The 18013-nt window shown below is 51.4% G+C and overlaps 1 protein-coding gene and 1 non-coding gene across 2 annotated transcripts; one reads left to right on the forward strand and one right to left on the reverse strand.

Annotated features, from left to right (window-relative positions):
- The first annotated feature begins 4274 nt into the window (after positions 1–4274).
- Positions 4275–9719, forward strand: KIAA2013 (KIAA2013 ortholog). The gene is made up of 3 exons (XM_030878251.3): positions 4275–5382; positions 7709–8562; positions 9023–9719. Exons 1-3 carry the CDS (start codon positions 4350–4352, stop codon positions 9038–9040), a joined length of 1905 nt encoding a protein of 634 aa, XP_030734111.1. The 5' UTR covers positions 4275–4349; the 3' UTR covers positions 9041–9719.
- A 6546-nt stretch (positions 9720–16265) lies between these two features.
- On the reverse strand, positions 16266–16382 carry LOC115867281 (U5 spliceosomal RNA). Its single transcript, XR_004045045.1, has one exon. It is a non-coding gene; the product is annotated as a U5 spliceosomal RNA (small nuclear RNA).
- Positions 16383–18013: the final 1631 nt, after the last annotated feature.

Below are 18013 nucleotides of genomic sequence, written 5' to 3' on the forward strand. Positions count from 1 at the left end.
GCCCCGCAAAAAGGGACTCACTTAATCTGCCTTTTTGTCCCTGGGAGGCAAAGGGAACCTCTGAGACAAGGAAGGTCTTGTTCCTGAGGTCACATTGTTGAATGAATGGATGAATGAATGAATGAGAGAGAGAGAGAAGAAAGGGAGGGAGGGAGGGAAGGAGGGATGAAAGAAGGAGGGAGGAAGGAAGGAAGGAAGGAAGGAAGGAAGGAAGGAAGGAAGGAAGGAAGGAAGGAAGAAAGAAGTTGTTTAGGGTCTCTTCACAGATGTGGGTCTTCAAAACACAACTCAAGCGTTTCTAGAACAAGGGTTCCTGGAGCAGATGTCAGCTAGGGGCAGCCATCTCTGGGAAAACAACAACAACAATTTTCATCCTTGGAAGAGACCCTCAAAGGGAGATCCTTTCCAGCAGGTTAGGCTCCAGAGGAGTGGGTAGTGGGTACAACCCTGGGTGGGCAGGGGGTTCCCCACCCACAGGGGGAAAGGGCAGAGGGGGGAGGAATGTCATGATTATCAATGAACAACATAAAGCAGGCCGTGCTAGGTCCTGGGGAAAAGAGAAATCGGCAGTACTCTTAAGACTGATTCAGCCAGGGTAATGCACTACCAACATGACGTTACATGGGAAAAGCAGTATATACTGTATGACCCCACTCAGCAAAAATATATCCTTACAGGTACAACGCATACAGATGATGCTAAAAGAAAATGACAGCCAAATATTTACAGTCATTATTTCCAACTTGTGGGAATGTGTGTGTGTGTGTGTGTGTTCTTGCCAGGTAGTTTTTATCTTCTTATTTATATTTTTCATTGTTTTTACAATCATTTTACAATGAATATATACTATTTGTACAACCCAAACAAAGCCAACACATGTTCTTTTTAGACGATAGGTACAATCCCTGCGAACCTGGGAAATTATCTCACTGAACAGAGATTTACTCATGGTAAAGATGGTAGAAGTAAGGCCCAGGGGGACCCAAGAGCAAGCTCAAATTTGAAAGGCAAGTAAAGGGAAGAGGCAGGAGTGCAATCCAGGGCTGCCATCCAGTTGGGACCTGGGACCTAGGGCGGGGAGTTTCTGCAGCTGGGGACAGGACATGGTGCCAGAATCCACCGGATGTTTTTGAATTCAGGAGGATGCAGACTGAAATTCCAACTCCTTTGAGGAGGAAATGGAGGGATAAGCAGAGGGGAAGAGGAGCATGTGTTGAGTGACTCAATTTTCAAAGCTCTGGCTTATGCCATGTTCCCCACAGCCCTGCCAGTTAGGCAGTATTGCCCCCATTTGTGAAATAAGGAAACCGGGGCTCAGAGATGTGAAGCAACTTCCTCAAAGTCACACAGCTGATGGGGGACCAGTAAGGGAGGCGACTTTGGAAACCGGCTCTAACTTCCCTTTTGCTCGGGCCCAAGAGAACCTCAATGGTGGCATACTATGGACGGGAAAAAAATCCTTGCGCAGTAGAGTTCCCAGAGTCATTGCAAATCGGGAGGGGAGATCAATCTGGGAGGCTGCTGGCCGCCCCTGGAGAAAGGATTCATCCTGGTGAAGCCTACCTGCCACCCTTCACCAAATTGCTGGAACTTGAAATCGGTCCAAGCTTCATCCAAAAGGAGGACTTGTCTCTTTAACCAGGGGTGGCTGCTGCCTAGATGTTACTCAGGGTAAGTGCTGCACCTGTTGTGCACAGTTAAAGGCACAGGACTCTGCTTTTCTGGGAAGCAGAAAGGATAGCTGGACTGGAGGGTAGTGGTCTGGTGTCACAAGGGGGTTTTCTCCCTCTCATCCTCTGCTTTTCTCCATTTTTACCATTTCCTTTCTTGACCCGAGGAGGAGCGATGGCCTCAGTGGACAGCCACGTTCTCTGCTGCCGGCCGATTCTCAGCCTCCTCCCTGTTTACACCCATCAGCTAGTCCCACTGGCACCTACCCCCTTTGATGATGATGATGATGATAATAATAACAATGGAATTTCCAAGCTGTTCCCTTAAATGAAAAAAGTAATATGCAAGGGCTTCCCTGATGGCGCAGTGGTTGAGAGTCCGCCTGCCAATGCAGGGGACACGGGTTTGTGCCCTGGTCCGGGAAGATCCCACATGCCGCGGAGCAGCTGGGCCCGAGAGCCATGGCCGCTGAGCCTGCGCGTCCGGAGCCTGTGCTCCGCAACGGGAGAGGCCACAACAGTGAGAGGCCCGCGTACTGCAAAAAAAAAAAAAAAAGTAATATGCAAGAGTATATAATATGCTACAATTTCTGTGAAGGGAAAAATATAGGTCTCTGTCTATATGGCTATATATCTGTAAGTGAATAGAATTTCTGGAAGAGCACCCAAGGAACAGGAAGCAGTGGTTGCATCTGGGAAGAGGAACTGACTAGCTAGGACTCCAGGAAAGAGGAAGACTTAATGGCCACTCTTCACCCTTTCATATATGTTGAATTTTGTGTCATGTACATGTGTTTCCTGTTTCCTAGTAAAAATAAATAAAATAATGAACGGTTATTTTAAGCCAGGCAGTATGCTAAATGTTTAACTTGTTTATCTAACTTAAGTCTCAGAGCAATCCTACTCTGTCTCATGATCCCCATTTTATGGATGGAGAAACCAAGGCCCAAGGAAGTTAGCTGACTTGCTAGCAAGGGGCAAGGCCAAGATTCAAAACCCAGGCAGCCTCGTGCCATTGTCCTTACTCTTGACCTCCTGGCTTTGTTGTGGCTATGTTGCTGATGGTGGGCTGTGATTCCCTCCCCTGGGGTGTTTGAGAGTGGTAAGGGAGTTAAGAGCACCAGCATGAACCTTCTCTTTAACGTAGGAATCTACTTCCAGGAATTGCTCCCCCAGAAACAGTCTCAAAAGTAGGCCTATATATGTCTATTACACAGACATTCATAATAGCGAAAAATAATTATGTGGGTTTACATTTACCGTGTACTTACCCCATGTCATGTACCTTGCTTGCTTTGCCTGTATTAACTTACTTATTCCTCAGAAACCTGAGAGGCAGTTTCTCTGGTCATTCCCATTTCACAGGTGGGATCAAGCCTGGTTTAGTCCTTTGCTCTCATCTCACTGTGCCTCCCAAGTGTTTCTGCCTCCCTGAGGAGCTTGGATGGATCCTATCTCTCTAACTGTAGGTTATGGATTCCTGCACATCCATGAAGTTATTCTGTGGGGTTTGTGAAATCCTGGTGGAAATTAAGAATTTTGTGTGTATGTTTTGATAATGATCTTAAAAAAAAAAACAAAGAAGGTAAGCATACTGTAGGATCACCTGGACAGCTGCCTTCTTATAGGGTGCTGGCCCTAAGACTCGGCAAACACACATGTGTCTGCTCACAGCCCACAAGAAGCCACCTCAAATGACCATTTAATTTTCAACAACTGGGAAGCACTGTCTGGCTTTGGAATGTCCTGAAACTAAAGTGGAAACAATCGCCCCATTGTCTGCCCCTGTGCTCAGATTGAATTTTTTCCCCAGAAACAAAATTTGTCTTTTGCATTGATAACACACAATTTAACAGCATTTTCAAAGCATGAGACTTTAGTGTTTTATGTTATTTAATAAGTTAAGACTCACGGTTGACATCAAGAAGACGACTTGGTGTGGTAGAGAAATGGACAGTCCTGGGCCTGATTTGTGTCCTATATGCTGTACATGCAGCCAGACAGGTCTGGAAGAGTCGTCAACAAAATATATCCTAGGAAGTCTGGTTGACAGTGCTTACTTTTCTTTTTCTTTCTTTCTTTCTTTCTTTTTTTTGGGGGTACTATTCTGTACTAAGTCTTTTTTTTTTTTTTGCAGTGAGGATCATTTTTACAGAAAAAAAGTTTTAAAATTATTTTTTAAAAATCTTGGGGCTGTTGAATCCATTAGTAGCGAATGGGGCACAACACGTGTTCGGGTTGGCTAGCGCGGTTGGTTTTTTCGTTTCTGTTTTAAGTTCCCATGAATTGGCCGCTTCCAGTCCTCCGCAGACCCCTCTCCTCTTCTGGACTTGACTTTTCAGGCCCGAGAACTGGTGGTCAAACCCCGGCGGTGCCCGCCCCCTCCTCGCTGTGGCCACGCCTCCTTCTCCCGGGCCCGCCCCTCTCCCCTCCCTCCGCCCTCCCCTTTTCCATCTGTCGCAAAAGAGTAGGTGGCGCTTGACGGCCCGCGTCGTTTGACGGCCGCAGGCAACCGAGAAGGAGGAGGGAGCAGCTGTGGCGGCTGCCGCGGCGCCTGTGACGGGGGCTGGGGTGGGCGCCGCGGTCCGGGCCCGGGAGTGAGGCGCGGGCGGCCGGGCCGGTGGGCTGGGCGGCGGGCCCGGCGGCCGCCCCCGCGCCGCGCCCGCGCCTGGCGGCCCGATGTGGCTGCAGCAGCGGCTTAAGGGGCTGCCGGGACTGCTGTCGAGCAGCTGGGCCCGCCGCCTACTCTGCCTGCTCGGCCTCCTGGTGCTGCTTCTGTGGTTCGCGGGCTCCGGGGCGCGGCAGGCGGCGGGCGGTCTGCAGCTGTTGCCCTGGCCCCGCGGCGAGCCGGGCGCCGCCGAGCCCTCTGCCTGTCTGGAGGCAGCCACCCGCGCGTGGCGCGGCCTGCGGGAGCGGGGCGAGGCTGTACCACTGGGCCCCGGAGTGCCGGCCCTGGTGGCCAACGGCTTCCTGGCCCTGGACGTGGTCGCCAACCGGCTGTGGGTGACCCCTGGGGAGCGGGAGCCCGCCGTGGCGCCGGACTTCGTGCCCTTCGTGCAGCTGCGCCCGCTTAGCGCGCTCTCTGAAGCTGGAGAGTCAGTGTTGCTGCTGCGGGAAGGGCTGCTGCGGCGGGTGCGCTGCCTGCAGCTCGGGACTCCGGGTCCCGGCCCTGCGGCCGCCGGCCCGGGCCCCGCCTCGGCCTCCGGCCTCGTCACGGGATCCGGCCGAGACTGCGTGCTGCTGCAAGAGGACTTTCTGGCGCACCGGGGCCGACCCCACGTCTATCTGCAGCGCATCCAGCTCAACAACCCCACGGAACGCGTGGCCGCGCTGCAGACTGTCGGGCCCACTGCCGGCCCGGTCCCCAAGGCCTTCACCAGCACCCTGGAGAAGGTCGGAGACCATCAGTTCCTCCTCTACTCGGGCCGGTCCCCGCCTTTTCCCACGGGGCTGGTGCACCTGCTGGTGGTGGCCGCCAAGAAGTTAGTGAACCGTCTCCAAGTGGCTCCCAAGACGCAACTGGACGAGACTGTGCTGTGGGTGGTGCACGTCTCCGGCCCTCTTAACCCCCAGGTGCTCAAAAGCAAAGCAGGCAAGGAGCTCAAGGTGCTCCAGGACTTGGCACGGAAGGAAATGCTGGAGCTCTTGGAGATGCCGGCGGCGGAGCTGCTTCAGGACCACCAGCGCCTCTGGGCCCAGCTCTTCAGCCCAGGTGAGGCCTGGCGAGTGCTTGGTCCACCGTCCACACCTTGCACCAGGGTGAGCACGGTCCATCCTGGAGATGCCCCTGCAGAGTCTGCAGAGGTGACACTGAAGGGCGGGGTCCCGGGGTAGTTCAAACTTGGGCTTGGCGTTTGATTTGGGGCTGACTCTTGCTCCACCACTTAGTAGCTGTGTGACCTTGAACCCTACTCTCTCTGGGCTTGTGTTCAATAATAACAGTAGCACGTACCTCAGAGGACTTTTATGAGATGGTCGTGAAAGAGGAGTGCAAAGGGCAGATCTTACTGTTATTCGTTCTTGTGGCTGAAGCCTCATTTGAGCAGCGTGGTTTGGGAGGTCAGAGGCCTGGCCGATCCCGGGATTCTTTTTTTTTTTTTTAATGTATTTATTTATTTTGGGCTGCATTGGGTCTTCGCTGCTGCGTGGATGCTTTCTCTAGTTGTGGTGAGTGGGGGGCTACCTTCATTGCGGTGCACGGGTTTCTCTTGTTGTGAGCACGGGCTCTAGACACGCGGGCTTCAGTAGTTGTGACACATGCGCTCAGTAGTTGTGGCACGCAGGCTCTAGAGCACAGGCTCAGTGGTTGTGGTGCACGGGCTTAGTTACTCCGCGGCATGTGGGATCTTCCCAGACCAGGGCTCGAACCCGTGTTCCTTGCATTGGCAGGTGGATTCTTAACCACTGAGCCACGAGGGAAGCCCGATCCCGGGGTTCTTAACTCAGTTCCCCACATTTCTGGCTGGTGACAGGCATGGGCTTCCTGACATGACTCCCGCTAGCCTGAGCTGTGGCCTCGCTGTTGTGGCTGCAGCTTTTTCATGGGGGGCGGGGGTAGTGGAATCTCTTCAGCAGGTGGGATGCTCCTGTCAAATGAAAACTCCTTCGCCCCCTTGACTGCTTAAGAAAAGGAAATCCTAGTGTAGAGGAGAGAGAGATTAAGAGATTTTGGTTTCCAGAGTTCTAGTTGTCTAAATCCTTAAACATAGTTGCTCAAAGAGCCTTTAATTTAGTCAAGTATTTATCGAATGCTTCTGCCAGAAAGTGTTCTTCACGTGGGGCGTACGGAAGCAAACAGAACAAAGTTCCGGTTCTCATGGTTCTTAAATTCTGGGCGGGCGGAAGACAGATATTAGAAAGCGAAAATTTGGATTAAAAAAGCGAGATAGCTTTTTAGGCTCAAGCGTTATAAGGAGAAAAGATAAAAATATGTGCTTGGGGGTGAGTGACTGCAGTGGGTGGGGCTAAGAGCGTGTAGCTCCGCTGTCGGGCAGGCCTCTGTGAGCAGGAATTGCAGAAGCTGAGGCCTACACAGCTAGAGGAAGCGCTGTGTGGTGGTCTGGAGGGAGCCAGCAGGGCAGAGGCCCTGAGGCAGGGGCGGGCTTGGTTGAGTGGCCAGTGTGGCTGGCAGGTAGTGAGCAAGGGGAGGGTGGCAGTGGCCAGAGGGTTTACCTTGGGGCCTTGGTGAGGACAGTGAATTTTATTCTAAGTGAGATGGGAGGCAGGGCGGAGGCACTATCTGGTGCACGTTTTTAAAGGTCGCGGTGCTGCTGTGTCAGAGTGTAGACAGTGTGGGGGAGAGGGGGAAGTAGAGTGTGGAGACCACATAGGAGGTTTTGGCAGGAGCCCAGCTGAGAGGACGGTGGCTGGGACCAGCGCTGCGACCGTGGAAGCAGGGGTGGATGAGTCGGAAACTTTTGCAGCTGGAGCCACTGGGCGTTCTGTGGACTGGCTGTGGGGAGTGAGAACTTGAGGGTGACTCCTGGATTTGGGGGGAGGGCTCCAGCGGGTGTCTGGAGGTGATTTAGGGAAGGATTAGCATGGGGCTGGAAGGATTCAAACCTTGTCCGTTCCCAAACGCCTGTCAGACATCCAGCTTGAGACACCATGTGGGCGGTGAGCTGTCTGAGTCTAGAGCTCATACAAGTCTGTGCGATCCTGCGCTCAGATGTTGTTTAAAGCTGCAGGCCCGGTGAGAGAGAAGCAGCCCACGACTGGCCAGGGCGTTGTGACAGTTCTTGGAGTCGGGGAACTGGCCTTTTGACTTGGCGCCCTAGGCTTGGCTAAATCTGTGTTCTTCTGGGCTCTGGCAGGAGCCCCACTGGCGGGATTTTCAGTTTCAGGCCCAGAGGGCTCAAGGTGGTCACGTGAGGAAGCCAGGCAATGCTGCTCTCCCGTACTTGTGGGAGACTGGAGCTGCTGTTTTCATCCCTGAGGACAAAAGCTTCGTGTCTCTGCTGCTCTTGATCTTTGTTTCATAACCTCAGCCTCTTGGCCATGCCATTCCTCCTTAATGTACAACCTCTGTGGTGTTGCAGGTGTGGAAATGAAGAAGATCACCGATGCTCACACTCCATCAGGCCTGACCGTGAACCTGACACTGTACTACATGCTTTCCTGCTCCCCCGCGCCACTGCTCAGCCCCGACCTGAGCCACAGGGAGCGAGACCAGATGGAGTCGACACTCAACTATGAAGATCACTGCTTCAGCGGCCACGCCACCATGCACGCTGGGAACCTCTGGCCGGGCCGCCTGTCCTCCATCCAGCAGATCCTGCAGCTCTGGGACCTGTGGAGGCTGACCCTGCAGAAGCGCGGCTGCAAGGGGCTGGTGCGGGCGGGCGCCCCGGGCATCCTGCAGGGCATGGTGCTCAGCTTCGGCGGCCTGCAGTTCACCGAGAACCACCTCCAGTTCCAGGCTGACCCCGACGTGCTGCACAACAGCTACGCCCTGCATGGCATCCGCTACAAGAATGACCACATCAACCTGGCCGTGCTCGCGGACCCCGAGGGCAAGCCGTACCTGCACGTGTCTGTGGAGTCCCGCGGCCAGCTCGTCAAGATCTACGCCTGCGAAGCGGGCTGCCTGGACGAGCCTGTGGAGCTGACCTCGGCGCCCCAGGGCCACACCTTCTCGGTCATGGTGACGCAGCCCATCACGCCGCTGCTCTACATCTCCACTGACCTCACGCACCTGCAGGACCTGCGGCACACGCTGCACCTCAAGGCCATCCTGGCCCACGACGAGCACATGGCCCAGCAGGACCCCGGGCTGCCCTTCCTCTTCTGGTTCAGCGTGGCCTCCCTCATCACCCTCTTCCACCTCTTCCTATTCAAGCTCATCTACAACGAGTACTGTGGGCCTGGCGCCAAACCCCTCTTCAGGAGTAAGGTATAAAGCCACTGCGCCTCCAGAGCCCGGGGCCCTGGCCTCGCGTTCTGTCCCGAGTTTAGTGTAGTGGGGTGGAGGGTACGTTAAGCTCCAGCTCTGTGCTCCCACTCTTTAAAGAGCCCGGACTCAGGAGAGAGGGGCTCTGTGGCTTCTGGTTTGGAGAAGGAAGTAGCACTTGACCTGAAGGAGTGGGAAAAGGGCCAGAGGCAGGTCTGAGCTCCAGCCGGGCCTGGCCAGAGCAGAGCCCGTGAACTCGCCGCACCCGCCTAAGGAGGCGCCTGGGCCCCCGAGTCTGTGGCAGCTCTAGCCCGCCCCTGGGCCAAGTGCTGTCAGCAAGGTGGGCTCGGAGCCTGGGTGGGGTGCCAGCAGGGTGTCTCCATCGCCTGCTTCCCTTGAGATTTCTGTAGCTGTCCACCGGGGTTGGCGTGAGCAGTAACGACCTGTCTTGTTGATTGAACAGGAAGATCCCAGTGTCTGAGTGGCATCAGTCCTGCTTTCAGTCGCCACTTGCACAAGACACCCAGCACTGAAAGTCCTGCTGCTGCGAACAAGGGATCCTTTGAAAGCACCCAGCCTTTTGTGCCTTGTTGGGGGACACCAGTGACTCGGAAGTGCGCGTGGATGTTCAGGAGTTTGCATCAGGGAGCGGGAGGGGCGGGGCTGGTGGACCTTTTGTAAGCTTTCGACTCAATAAAGTGAACCTATATGGAAAATACTTGAAATTGAATTCACTCTTTCCACTTTCCCCCTTTCTTCTGTCCCAGGAAATAGACCCTCTTGAAAAGACTCTTGTCTAGGAAAAAATGTGTTCTTTTCCTAATTTAATGTGTTCTTTCTTGAATGAATTTTTAATTTATTGTTGAGATTTTGCTGGATGGCTTTTGCATCCACTCTCGGTAGGGAATCTTGGCAATGATTTCCAATATGCACCACCTCGGGAGGTTTGGAGGCCCGCACGCCGCCTGCGTGAAGGAGTGGGTCTCCGTCACCCTTGGGTTTGCACACTGCGTCTTTCTTATCGTGAGCCTATGGAGATCTGTGGTTTTGTACCTCTGGGCTTTAGGGGAGGTGTTTAACTTTCTAGTGATCGATGATTGTTGGGTTTTGGAATACCAAAGCTTTTTTTTGTGTTCTGTTTTTAAATAAATCTCTTTCAAACCTCCACGACCGGTTTGCGTGTGGTTGAGACCTCTGGAGACATCGGACCTTCCTCGGTCACCAGGCTTTTGGGTGGAGTCCGAAGCAAAGGCCCCGCCGTGGTGACAGTATACTTTTCCCACGTCCTCTCCTCTTCAGAGGAGCCCACTCAGAGGCTGTGGAGGTGGCCCCCGTGCTGCCCACCTGGGGGATTGCTGCATGTCCCAGCTGAGTGGGCTGCTCGAGGAGCATTACCCTGGCCCCTTCCTGCTGCAGTGCCTCTCCCCCTGCCTGCCCTAAAGAGAGTTGCCTGCCCCGGTTTTGCTGCCCATAGGACCGGGGGCAGGAAAAACCCTGAGTGGGCCTCCTGCAGATTGTTCTCGAAGCTAAGGTCTGAGTCCTTCCTTTGTGGGGAGAATGGAGCAAAGAGGGGCCGGGCTGAGTGTGGACCATCACCCTCAGTGTCTTGGTGGTTTCCCTGGCTTCCCAGATGGGCGTTTTGAGCACCCTGGCTCACCAGGAAGCCTGGTTTGCTTGCCAAGTTGCCGAGTGTCCGGCCTCCGCAGGTGGCTGGGAGAGAAAGTACACGAGGGTTTCAGGCTCTTCTACGAGTTGCTCTGGTTTTGCTGCTGTCGCTCCAGTCCTGTGCGCCTTCCACTCCTGCCCTGGGGGTGCCTCACCCTTCTGGCCAGGGGCCCTTCGCTGGCGGCGGGGTGTGGTGGGCTGTGGTGTCTGGCGTGACATGCCCTCTAGTCATTGCGTTCAACTGGAAGTTACTTGACCACAGGAGCAGCGCTTCAGGGCTCCCACTCACCCTGTTAACTTGGAACCAGGCATGGTGTGGGCTCCCATACATGTAAACATGAACCCATGTACCTGTGCCTGGTGAATACCGAGCCAACGACTAGAATTTCAGTAGACGAACACTTGCGAATCATAGGTCATTGAAGCGAGCACGTGTGTTACGTATTTTACATCAACACGGCCTCATGCAGGGAGGAGGTTGCTAAGGGTTAAGATCCCAATTTGAGAGACGAGGAAAGGCTCAAGGCCGAGCAGCCCAGGCTGGGATGCAAACTGGGGCTCACTGTCAGCCCAGCCTCTCTCTCAGTCCCTACACTCTGTTTCTGCCCATGCTCTCTCCCCACACACTCCTCTGATGGCTCCCACAGGATGGGGTGGGTAATGCATTTGCTCCTGCCCTCTGGGATGACATCAGCCCACTCTGAAAGCTGCTGGGCGTCTGCCGTGAGCCTCTGCAGTGCCTCCAGTTCAGCCTCAGTTGGGAGCAGGCCATCCACTAACTCTAGTGGGTCTGCCTCTCACGGTCCGGTAATGCACTGGAGCTCTCTTCTTGGGCTGGATGCGCAAAGAGGCTTGGTCAAGTTGCTTTTCAGGGGTAGACACCTGGTATGGAATTGCATACTACCCAGCAGTTCCCAACAGCTGAAAAGTTGGTTTGGAAATGTATTAACTCCCTGAAAACCTACGGGCACCTTGGCCTCTCATGCCCCATCTCATGTCCTCTCAGGCCACCTTTCACTCCTGCCGTGGTTGCAGCCACCAGCTCTTTCCAGGTGCGGGTCCCTGGCAGCATCTGACCTCACCTTCTCTCTGACCTTCAGGAAGCTGCTCGGCACTCAGCATGTGTGTAGCCTCAAAGCAGGCCAAGGATATCGCTGCTAGGGGCAGCCATTCTCCCATGAGAGGTGGAGCCAGTGGACCAGTGCTCCCTCCGCCATCCCCTGGGCAGACAGTTCTGTGACACATTCTACACGGCTCCTCAGACGGCAAGATCAGGCCCCCCACTGCCCACAGTGGCGAAGAACTTGGGAAGACACCCTTGATTCAATTTCCCTCCCTCCATTTTACCCTCCCCCAGCCTCCCTCTGCTGTCCCCTGGGATCTCTTCCTAAATAAACTACCTGAACACAAGTTTTGCTTCGGGTTAAGACACTAACCAGGAGGTCTGTGGCTCCTCTGGAGGGCTTTTCCAGGAGGAAGTTAGTTGGATTCTCCTGTGGGCGTTGTTACGGGCTGATTCACATGTTGAAGCCTAACCCCCAAGGTTAGGGGAGGTGGGGCCTCTGGGAGGTGAATAGATCATGAGGGTGGAGCCCTCATGAATGGTATCAGTGCCATTATACAAGAGACCCCAGGGAGCTCTCTAGTCCTCTCCCTGCCGTGTGAGGACACAGAGACGACAGCTATCTATCTCCAGCCCAGAAGAGGGCTCTCATCAGAACCCGACCACGCCGGCACTCTGATCTCAGCCTTCTAGCCCCCAGAACTGTGAGAAATAGATTTCTGTTGTTCATAGGCCACCTGGTGTGTGGTATTCTGCTGTAGGAGCCCAAACGGACTAAGACAGTCATATTCTTCCAGTGGAGGAATGGAACTCTTCAAGGGTGATAAGAAGCCAAAAATCCAGACATTTGCAGGGTCTTAGATTAAAAAAACCTTAGAGTTTTTTTTGCTCAAGTGTCCGTAACCTGGCTTCAAGTGACCTGTGAACCCCTGGAATTGCAAAATGTATGTACTTTTTTTTTTCATGAGGAGAGTTTCTGTAGCTTTCCTCAGATTCTTAAAAGGATTCCTGACCTTTTAAAAAAAACCCTTAAGAACAAGATAACCTGCACTTTGGGGTCTTGTTTTCAGCCCCCCACCCCACCCCCAAGAAGCAGCAGTGGTCTGACTTCCGGCCATCGGCTTAGGGGTCTGGTGATTGGGTGGATCCCCTCACTTGCTGAGGGGCACTTGCTCCCCTTGCAGAAAGGAGGCCCATCTCAGCTGAGCTGAGCAAGCAGCCTCGCCGTGAACAAGCTACCTAGTCTCATAATCGTGCTTCCTGGGAGCCTCTCCTCTGGACTTAGGCTGATGGAAGCTTCAAATAAATCATTTGACTCAGTAAATGTTCATTGTGAATCTTTGGGATTTCCCTGGCGGTCCAGTGGTTAAGACTCTGCGCTTCCACTGCAGGGCACATGGGTTTGATCCCTGGTCAGGGAACTAAGATCCCACATCCTAGGTCAAGGTGTGGGAGAGGACCGTCCAGGCAGTGGGCAGAGCACGAGTAGACATACAGAAATGGGGAAGTTTGAGAGGCAATGGACAGTAATACTTCAGTTTGTCTGGAGCATAGAATCCAGGAAGGGAAGTAAAGTAGGTAATAAGCTTAGAGAGTTGGGATTTATGGTTCCACCTCATTGACCTGTAAAGGCAAGGTATAGGTGGGCTCTGGCCCTAACTCATGGCAATGATAACATTACGGGTAATAATTTCTCCCGAGGATGAATCACTTACTCTCCCCTAGTTACTGTCATAATTTTAGCCAATTTTACAGCTTCCTCCAAAACCAAGGACGACAGTTCATCATCCTGTTTTACAAAAGTAGAAACTGAGACACAGTGAAAGAGACTTGCCAGAGGTCACTGACCACCTTGCAGGATTGACACTCTCCCAGTGGCAGGTTAATTATCACCTCTGCTAGTATGTGAAGGAGAGTGCTGGAAATCAGAGCTCCTGGTTGCCCGCGAGCACCACAGGAATCAATGTGGCTGTTCAAGGGGGTCCTGAGAGATGACCAAACGGAGGACAGGTGAGCTCAGGAGAAAGGCTGTGGCGTCTCTCAAAAGAAAACTTCAAGAAAAGTTAACTAAGCAGCATTTCTGGAGCTGGGAGCTTGATGCGAAAGAGTGGGGAGTGGGCTGGGAGTTAGGGGACCTGGGTTCTGTCTCCAGCTCTGTCATTATCATTCTGTAACCTCAAACAAGTGGGTTATGTGTTACGCTCTATGTTCCCACCTGTAAAATGGGTCTAGTAACACCTTCCAACTTCAGAAAGATGGTTAGGAATTCCCATGAAATAAATGACTCTTGTGTGAAGGTGCTTTGATAAATTCAAAACCTTCTCCCCATACAAGGGGGAATTGTTTGTATTATGTGCCTAGAGGCAAGGGAATGCAGATCAGGACTTCTAAACCTTGGGTCCCTGAACAGAAGTCAGGGGGTCTGCGAAATTGGATTGGAAGAAATCTTTATTTTCGCTAACCTCCAACTGAAATTCAGCATCTCCTTTCATGATTAACTTTGACATTTGCATCATTGTCACAAATAGAAATCACAGATGCAGTCATGACACGCCCGGTGGTGGCAGGCATCTTGAAATATTGCTCACGTTCATCGTGACTTTTAAATGCTGGTAGTCATGAGACTTCCCACTAGATACCAATATTTGATCTATTAATAAAGAAGTGCATATGTTACCAACCGCAAAGTTGTTTTTAAGATGTATTCAGGGAATTCCCTGGCGGTCCAGTGGTTAGGACTCCATGCTTCCACTGTAGGGGGCCTGGGTTCGATCCCTGGTCCGGGAACTAGGATCTCACAAGCCGAGCGGTGCGGCCAAAAAAACAATAAATAAATAAATAAAATATATTCAAAACTTTTAAATTATGAGTAATGTTTAACATTCACAAAAGTAGACGTAATAGTATAAAGAACCTCCGTGTGCTGGTTACCAAGTCCAACAACCATCACGTAAACAAAATTTTATTTTTGTCTTTGTTCTTTTTATTTGGGGGGGGGGCTTTTTCTTTGCACTCATTCTTTTGAAGCAAATCCAAGATATAATATCATTTCATCTGTAGATATTTCCGGGGAATTCACTGGCAGTCCAGTGGTTAGGACTCCATGCTCTCCCTGCTGCAGGCGTGGATTCCATCCCCGGTCAGAAAACCAAGATCCCACAAGCTGTGCGGTGTGCCCCACCCCCCAAAAAAACTTTATATTGTAGATATTGCTTTAGCTACTTCTAAGTATAAGGAGGTTAAAACAAAAATCATTACCACAATATGGTAATCGTACCCCAAACTCTTCAGTAATTCCTTAATATCATCAAATATCTGGTCAGATTGAAAAATGAAGACATCTCATAAATGTAATAAGTTCTGAAAATAGTGTTTGTTTAAACCGGAATCCCAGTAAGTTCTGCTTGGTAAGATGGGTTCTTTTAACTCTTTTAACCTATAGATTCCCTTTTTATCTCCCTCTCTCATTTCTTCTTGTAATTTATTTGTTGAAAAAATCTGATGGTTCGCCCTGAAAAGCTCCTCGCAGCCAGGGCTTTGCTGATTGCGTCCATCCCCGCAGAGATGCAGACAAGCTCGACTGTGTTCTGCTCTTCTGTCAATTAGTGGTCAGATCTAGTCTTCAGCGAACTCAAATTCGATTTTCCCCGGCCAGACAATTTCATGGGAGCAGCGCACTCTTTCACCCGGAGACATATAATATCTAGCTCTCTGGCTGCTCGGCGTGCTCGTTACTCTGGATCGTTGCTTTTGCCGAAGGTGAACAACAAAAATGTTAGAACCCCTACTTTGGATGAACACTCGGTCTTCAGAGCCCAAGAAAGCACTGTCACCAGTATTTCGTTCTCACTGACCAGACCTCGTCGTGAGAAAAGCAGCGCTTCTTCTAGGGGGACAAGAAAGCTACCCGCGCCAGTGGGGCAGGGGTAGACGGAGGACAACTGCCTGAGCCTGGGATTCTGGTTTTCTACACAAGAGAACATTCAAAAGGGCCTGGGAAGGGGTGATCCCCACAGCCGCATGACAGCCTCCGAGAGGTTTCTTGTACATGTATGGGAGATCTGGCCACAGGTAGAAACCTGGAAGGCAGGAACACGAAACTCAACAAAGGAACTTGCAAGAAGGAAACGTGCGGATGGATTCCCTCCTTTCTTTACTGGGCAGACGCTGCTAGTTTTCTTTCCGCATATTCACTTCCTCCCTCCTAGGATCTCGCAAACGTCATGGCTGCCTGGAGAAAAAACTACATTTCCCAGCCTGCTTTGCAGTTATGCGGGCTCAGAAAGCTGAATTCTGGCCACTGTGAGCGGTTAAAATATTCACTTCCGTTCGGGTTCTATCAAATTCGTTGTAACCGTGATCAAACGTCTTTCTTGAGTGGTATTTTTCGCAAATAGTAGAGTTTCTGTTCTAAACCTAAATTACCTCAACAGAATAAAACAACGATACTTACGCTCTAGAAGAAACAATGAATCCACGCTTAAATTCTTTCTGAAGAAAAAACTTTAAAGATTTCCTTCACGGTCCAACGGTTAAGAATCTCTCTTTTAATGCGGGGGACGGCGTCTAGGTTCGTGGTCGCGAAACTATGATTCTGCATAACGCGGGGGAACTATGCCCACTGACCACCATTGTTAAATCCCGGAGCGCCAAAACTTGCACGCCACAGTTTAAGAAATCCTCCCACCGCGGGCCGCACTTGGCACTGAAAAGGCAACCAAAGAAAACGAATAAACTACACCCCTTCCACTTTAACAACAGCAACTACTCCACTCTCCGTAGTTTGGTCCTTTTGTTTTAAGTAGGTTGACAGCGTTTACTCCCATGACGGAGACCGAAAATAACGTTTTCAAAACGGTAGCAGTCTAGAAAACCACGACAAACTTCTCTCTGAAAAACAAACGTGGTGCGCGAAGTTAAACATCGCACTCCAACGAGAACACCCAAAACTGGTAATCTGTTTTTAAACGTTATCATTGGCCTTGCAAAACGCAAGACCTCAAAAAATTGGGTACAAACTCAGAATTGTTCCTCTCCACGGAAATCTTTAGTAAAAGGCGAAAGATTTATACGATCTGAAGAGAAACCAGAGTATATCGTTCTGTGGGCGGCACGCATTCCTCGGGTAACTGCTACCCCTAACACAGTAATGGTGATTATTTAACTGAAAGAGCTATTAACAGCTGCTTTTTTCTCAGACAATTCTATGAAAGAATTCTCACTTCTAGGAAAAAATAATTAAAGAAAGAAGGAGAATCGAGTCATTTTTAGTCGAAAATTTGTCCTGGGTGCAATGCATTCTGGATATGCAAATTAAAACCGCAGTCTTTACTCTCCGGTTTCCGGAAATACCTCAAATAGTTCATTCATCTTGTGCTGGGACCGAGACTACCGCCAGGGGGCAGAACGGAGGCGAGACTTAACAGGGATATAGAGCTGAGGCTGATCCAGCTAGAAAAAGTCTGTTTTATAGGTGGCATTACAAGTAAAAATTTCTCTTGGAGTTAAATAGAATAAAATAGAATAAAATAAAATAATTTAAAAGCTTGAAATAATTATCTTCATTCATTCAACAAAAATTTATTGAACACTGTGTTCAACCCCGTGCCGGCCTCTAGGGATAGAGTGATAACCGTAATATTTCATCTTCAAGGAGTGCTCAGTGTGATGGGGAGCCAGGTGTCAGTGATGAGCACTGTTAACAGAAGATGACATCTGGGCAGAACAGGAGCCGGGTGGTGAGGGTATTCCGGGCAGGGAGGCACAGTGCTGAGAGGGCAAGTAACCAGATGGCCATCAGTGCCAGCTAAGAGCTTGGATTTACCCTGAGGACAGTGGGGAGGCAGTGAAGAGGTTTAAAAATGAATACATGATCAGATTAGCTTTTTAACACAGTGGTCCTGGGACCAGCAGATCAGTGTCACCTGGGTATGTGTTAGAGATGCAGGTTCTTGGGTCCTACTCCAAGACCCACTGAATCTGAAACTCTGAGAGTGGGGCCCAGCAGCTGGGTTTTAACAAGCCCTCCAGGTGAGTGTGATGCCGGCTGGGTTGAGAAACACTGTTGGACAACCACTCTGGTTAAAGTGTGGCTATTGTTGGAAAGCAAGGAGGTTTGGGGAAGCAAATTAGGAGCCTGAGAATTAAAGCAGAGAGAAATACGGTGGCCTGGATGGGGGACAAGGCCTGGGAAAGGGTCAAAGTCGAGGAGAGAAAACATTCTAGGGAGATCCTTAGGGGATGGTGGCATTGAGGGGAGTTGATGCAGCAGGAGAAGCATGTGAAGGTCATTAGGAAGAGACCAGGGAGGCAGAAGGAAGACCAGGACTGGGGACCACCGAGAAATCAAGGGCAGAAGGGAGCAGTCAGTTGTGTCAAATGTCCACCAGAGGTCAATTAAGGTGGGGACTGTAAAGGCCAGTGGATGTCACGGGACAGAAGTCATGACCTTGACCAGAGGCGTTTTCAGGGAGTGGAAGTGTTAGAAGCCCCACTGTGGGGAGCTGATGAGGGAGTGAGTGGGGTGGAGAGTGAAGGCTCCAGAGAGACCGGCCGGCCGGAAGGGGTGTGAGGTTAGAAGAGGACTTTTTCTTTCTTTGACATCAGGAAAGTGTTAAAGGGGTTCAAACTTCGCTGGGGAGGAGGCAGCGCAGAGGGAGAGAATGAAGATGCAGGAGAGGGGAAGTAAACAAGGTCCTACTGTACAGCACAGGGAACTATATCCAA

The sequence above is a fragment of the Globicephala melas genome, chromosome 1, assembly GCF_963455315.2.
Source record: "Globicephala melas chromosome 1, mGloMel1.2, whole genome shotgun sequence".
Classification (NCBI taxonomy): Eukaryota; Metazoa; Chordata; class Mammalia; order Artiodactyla; family Delphinidae; genus Globicephala; species Globicephala melas.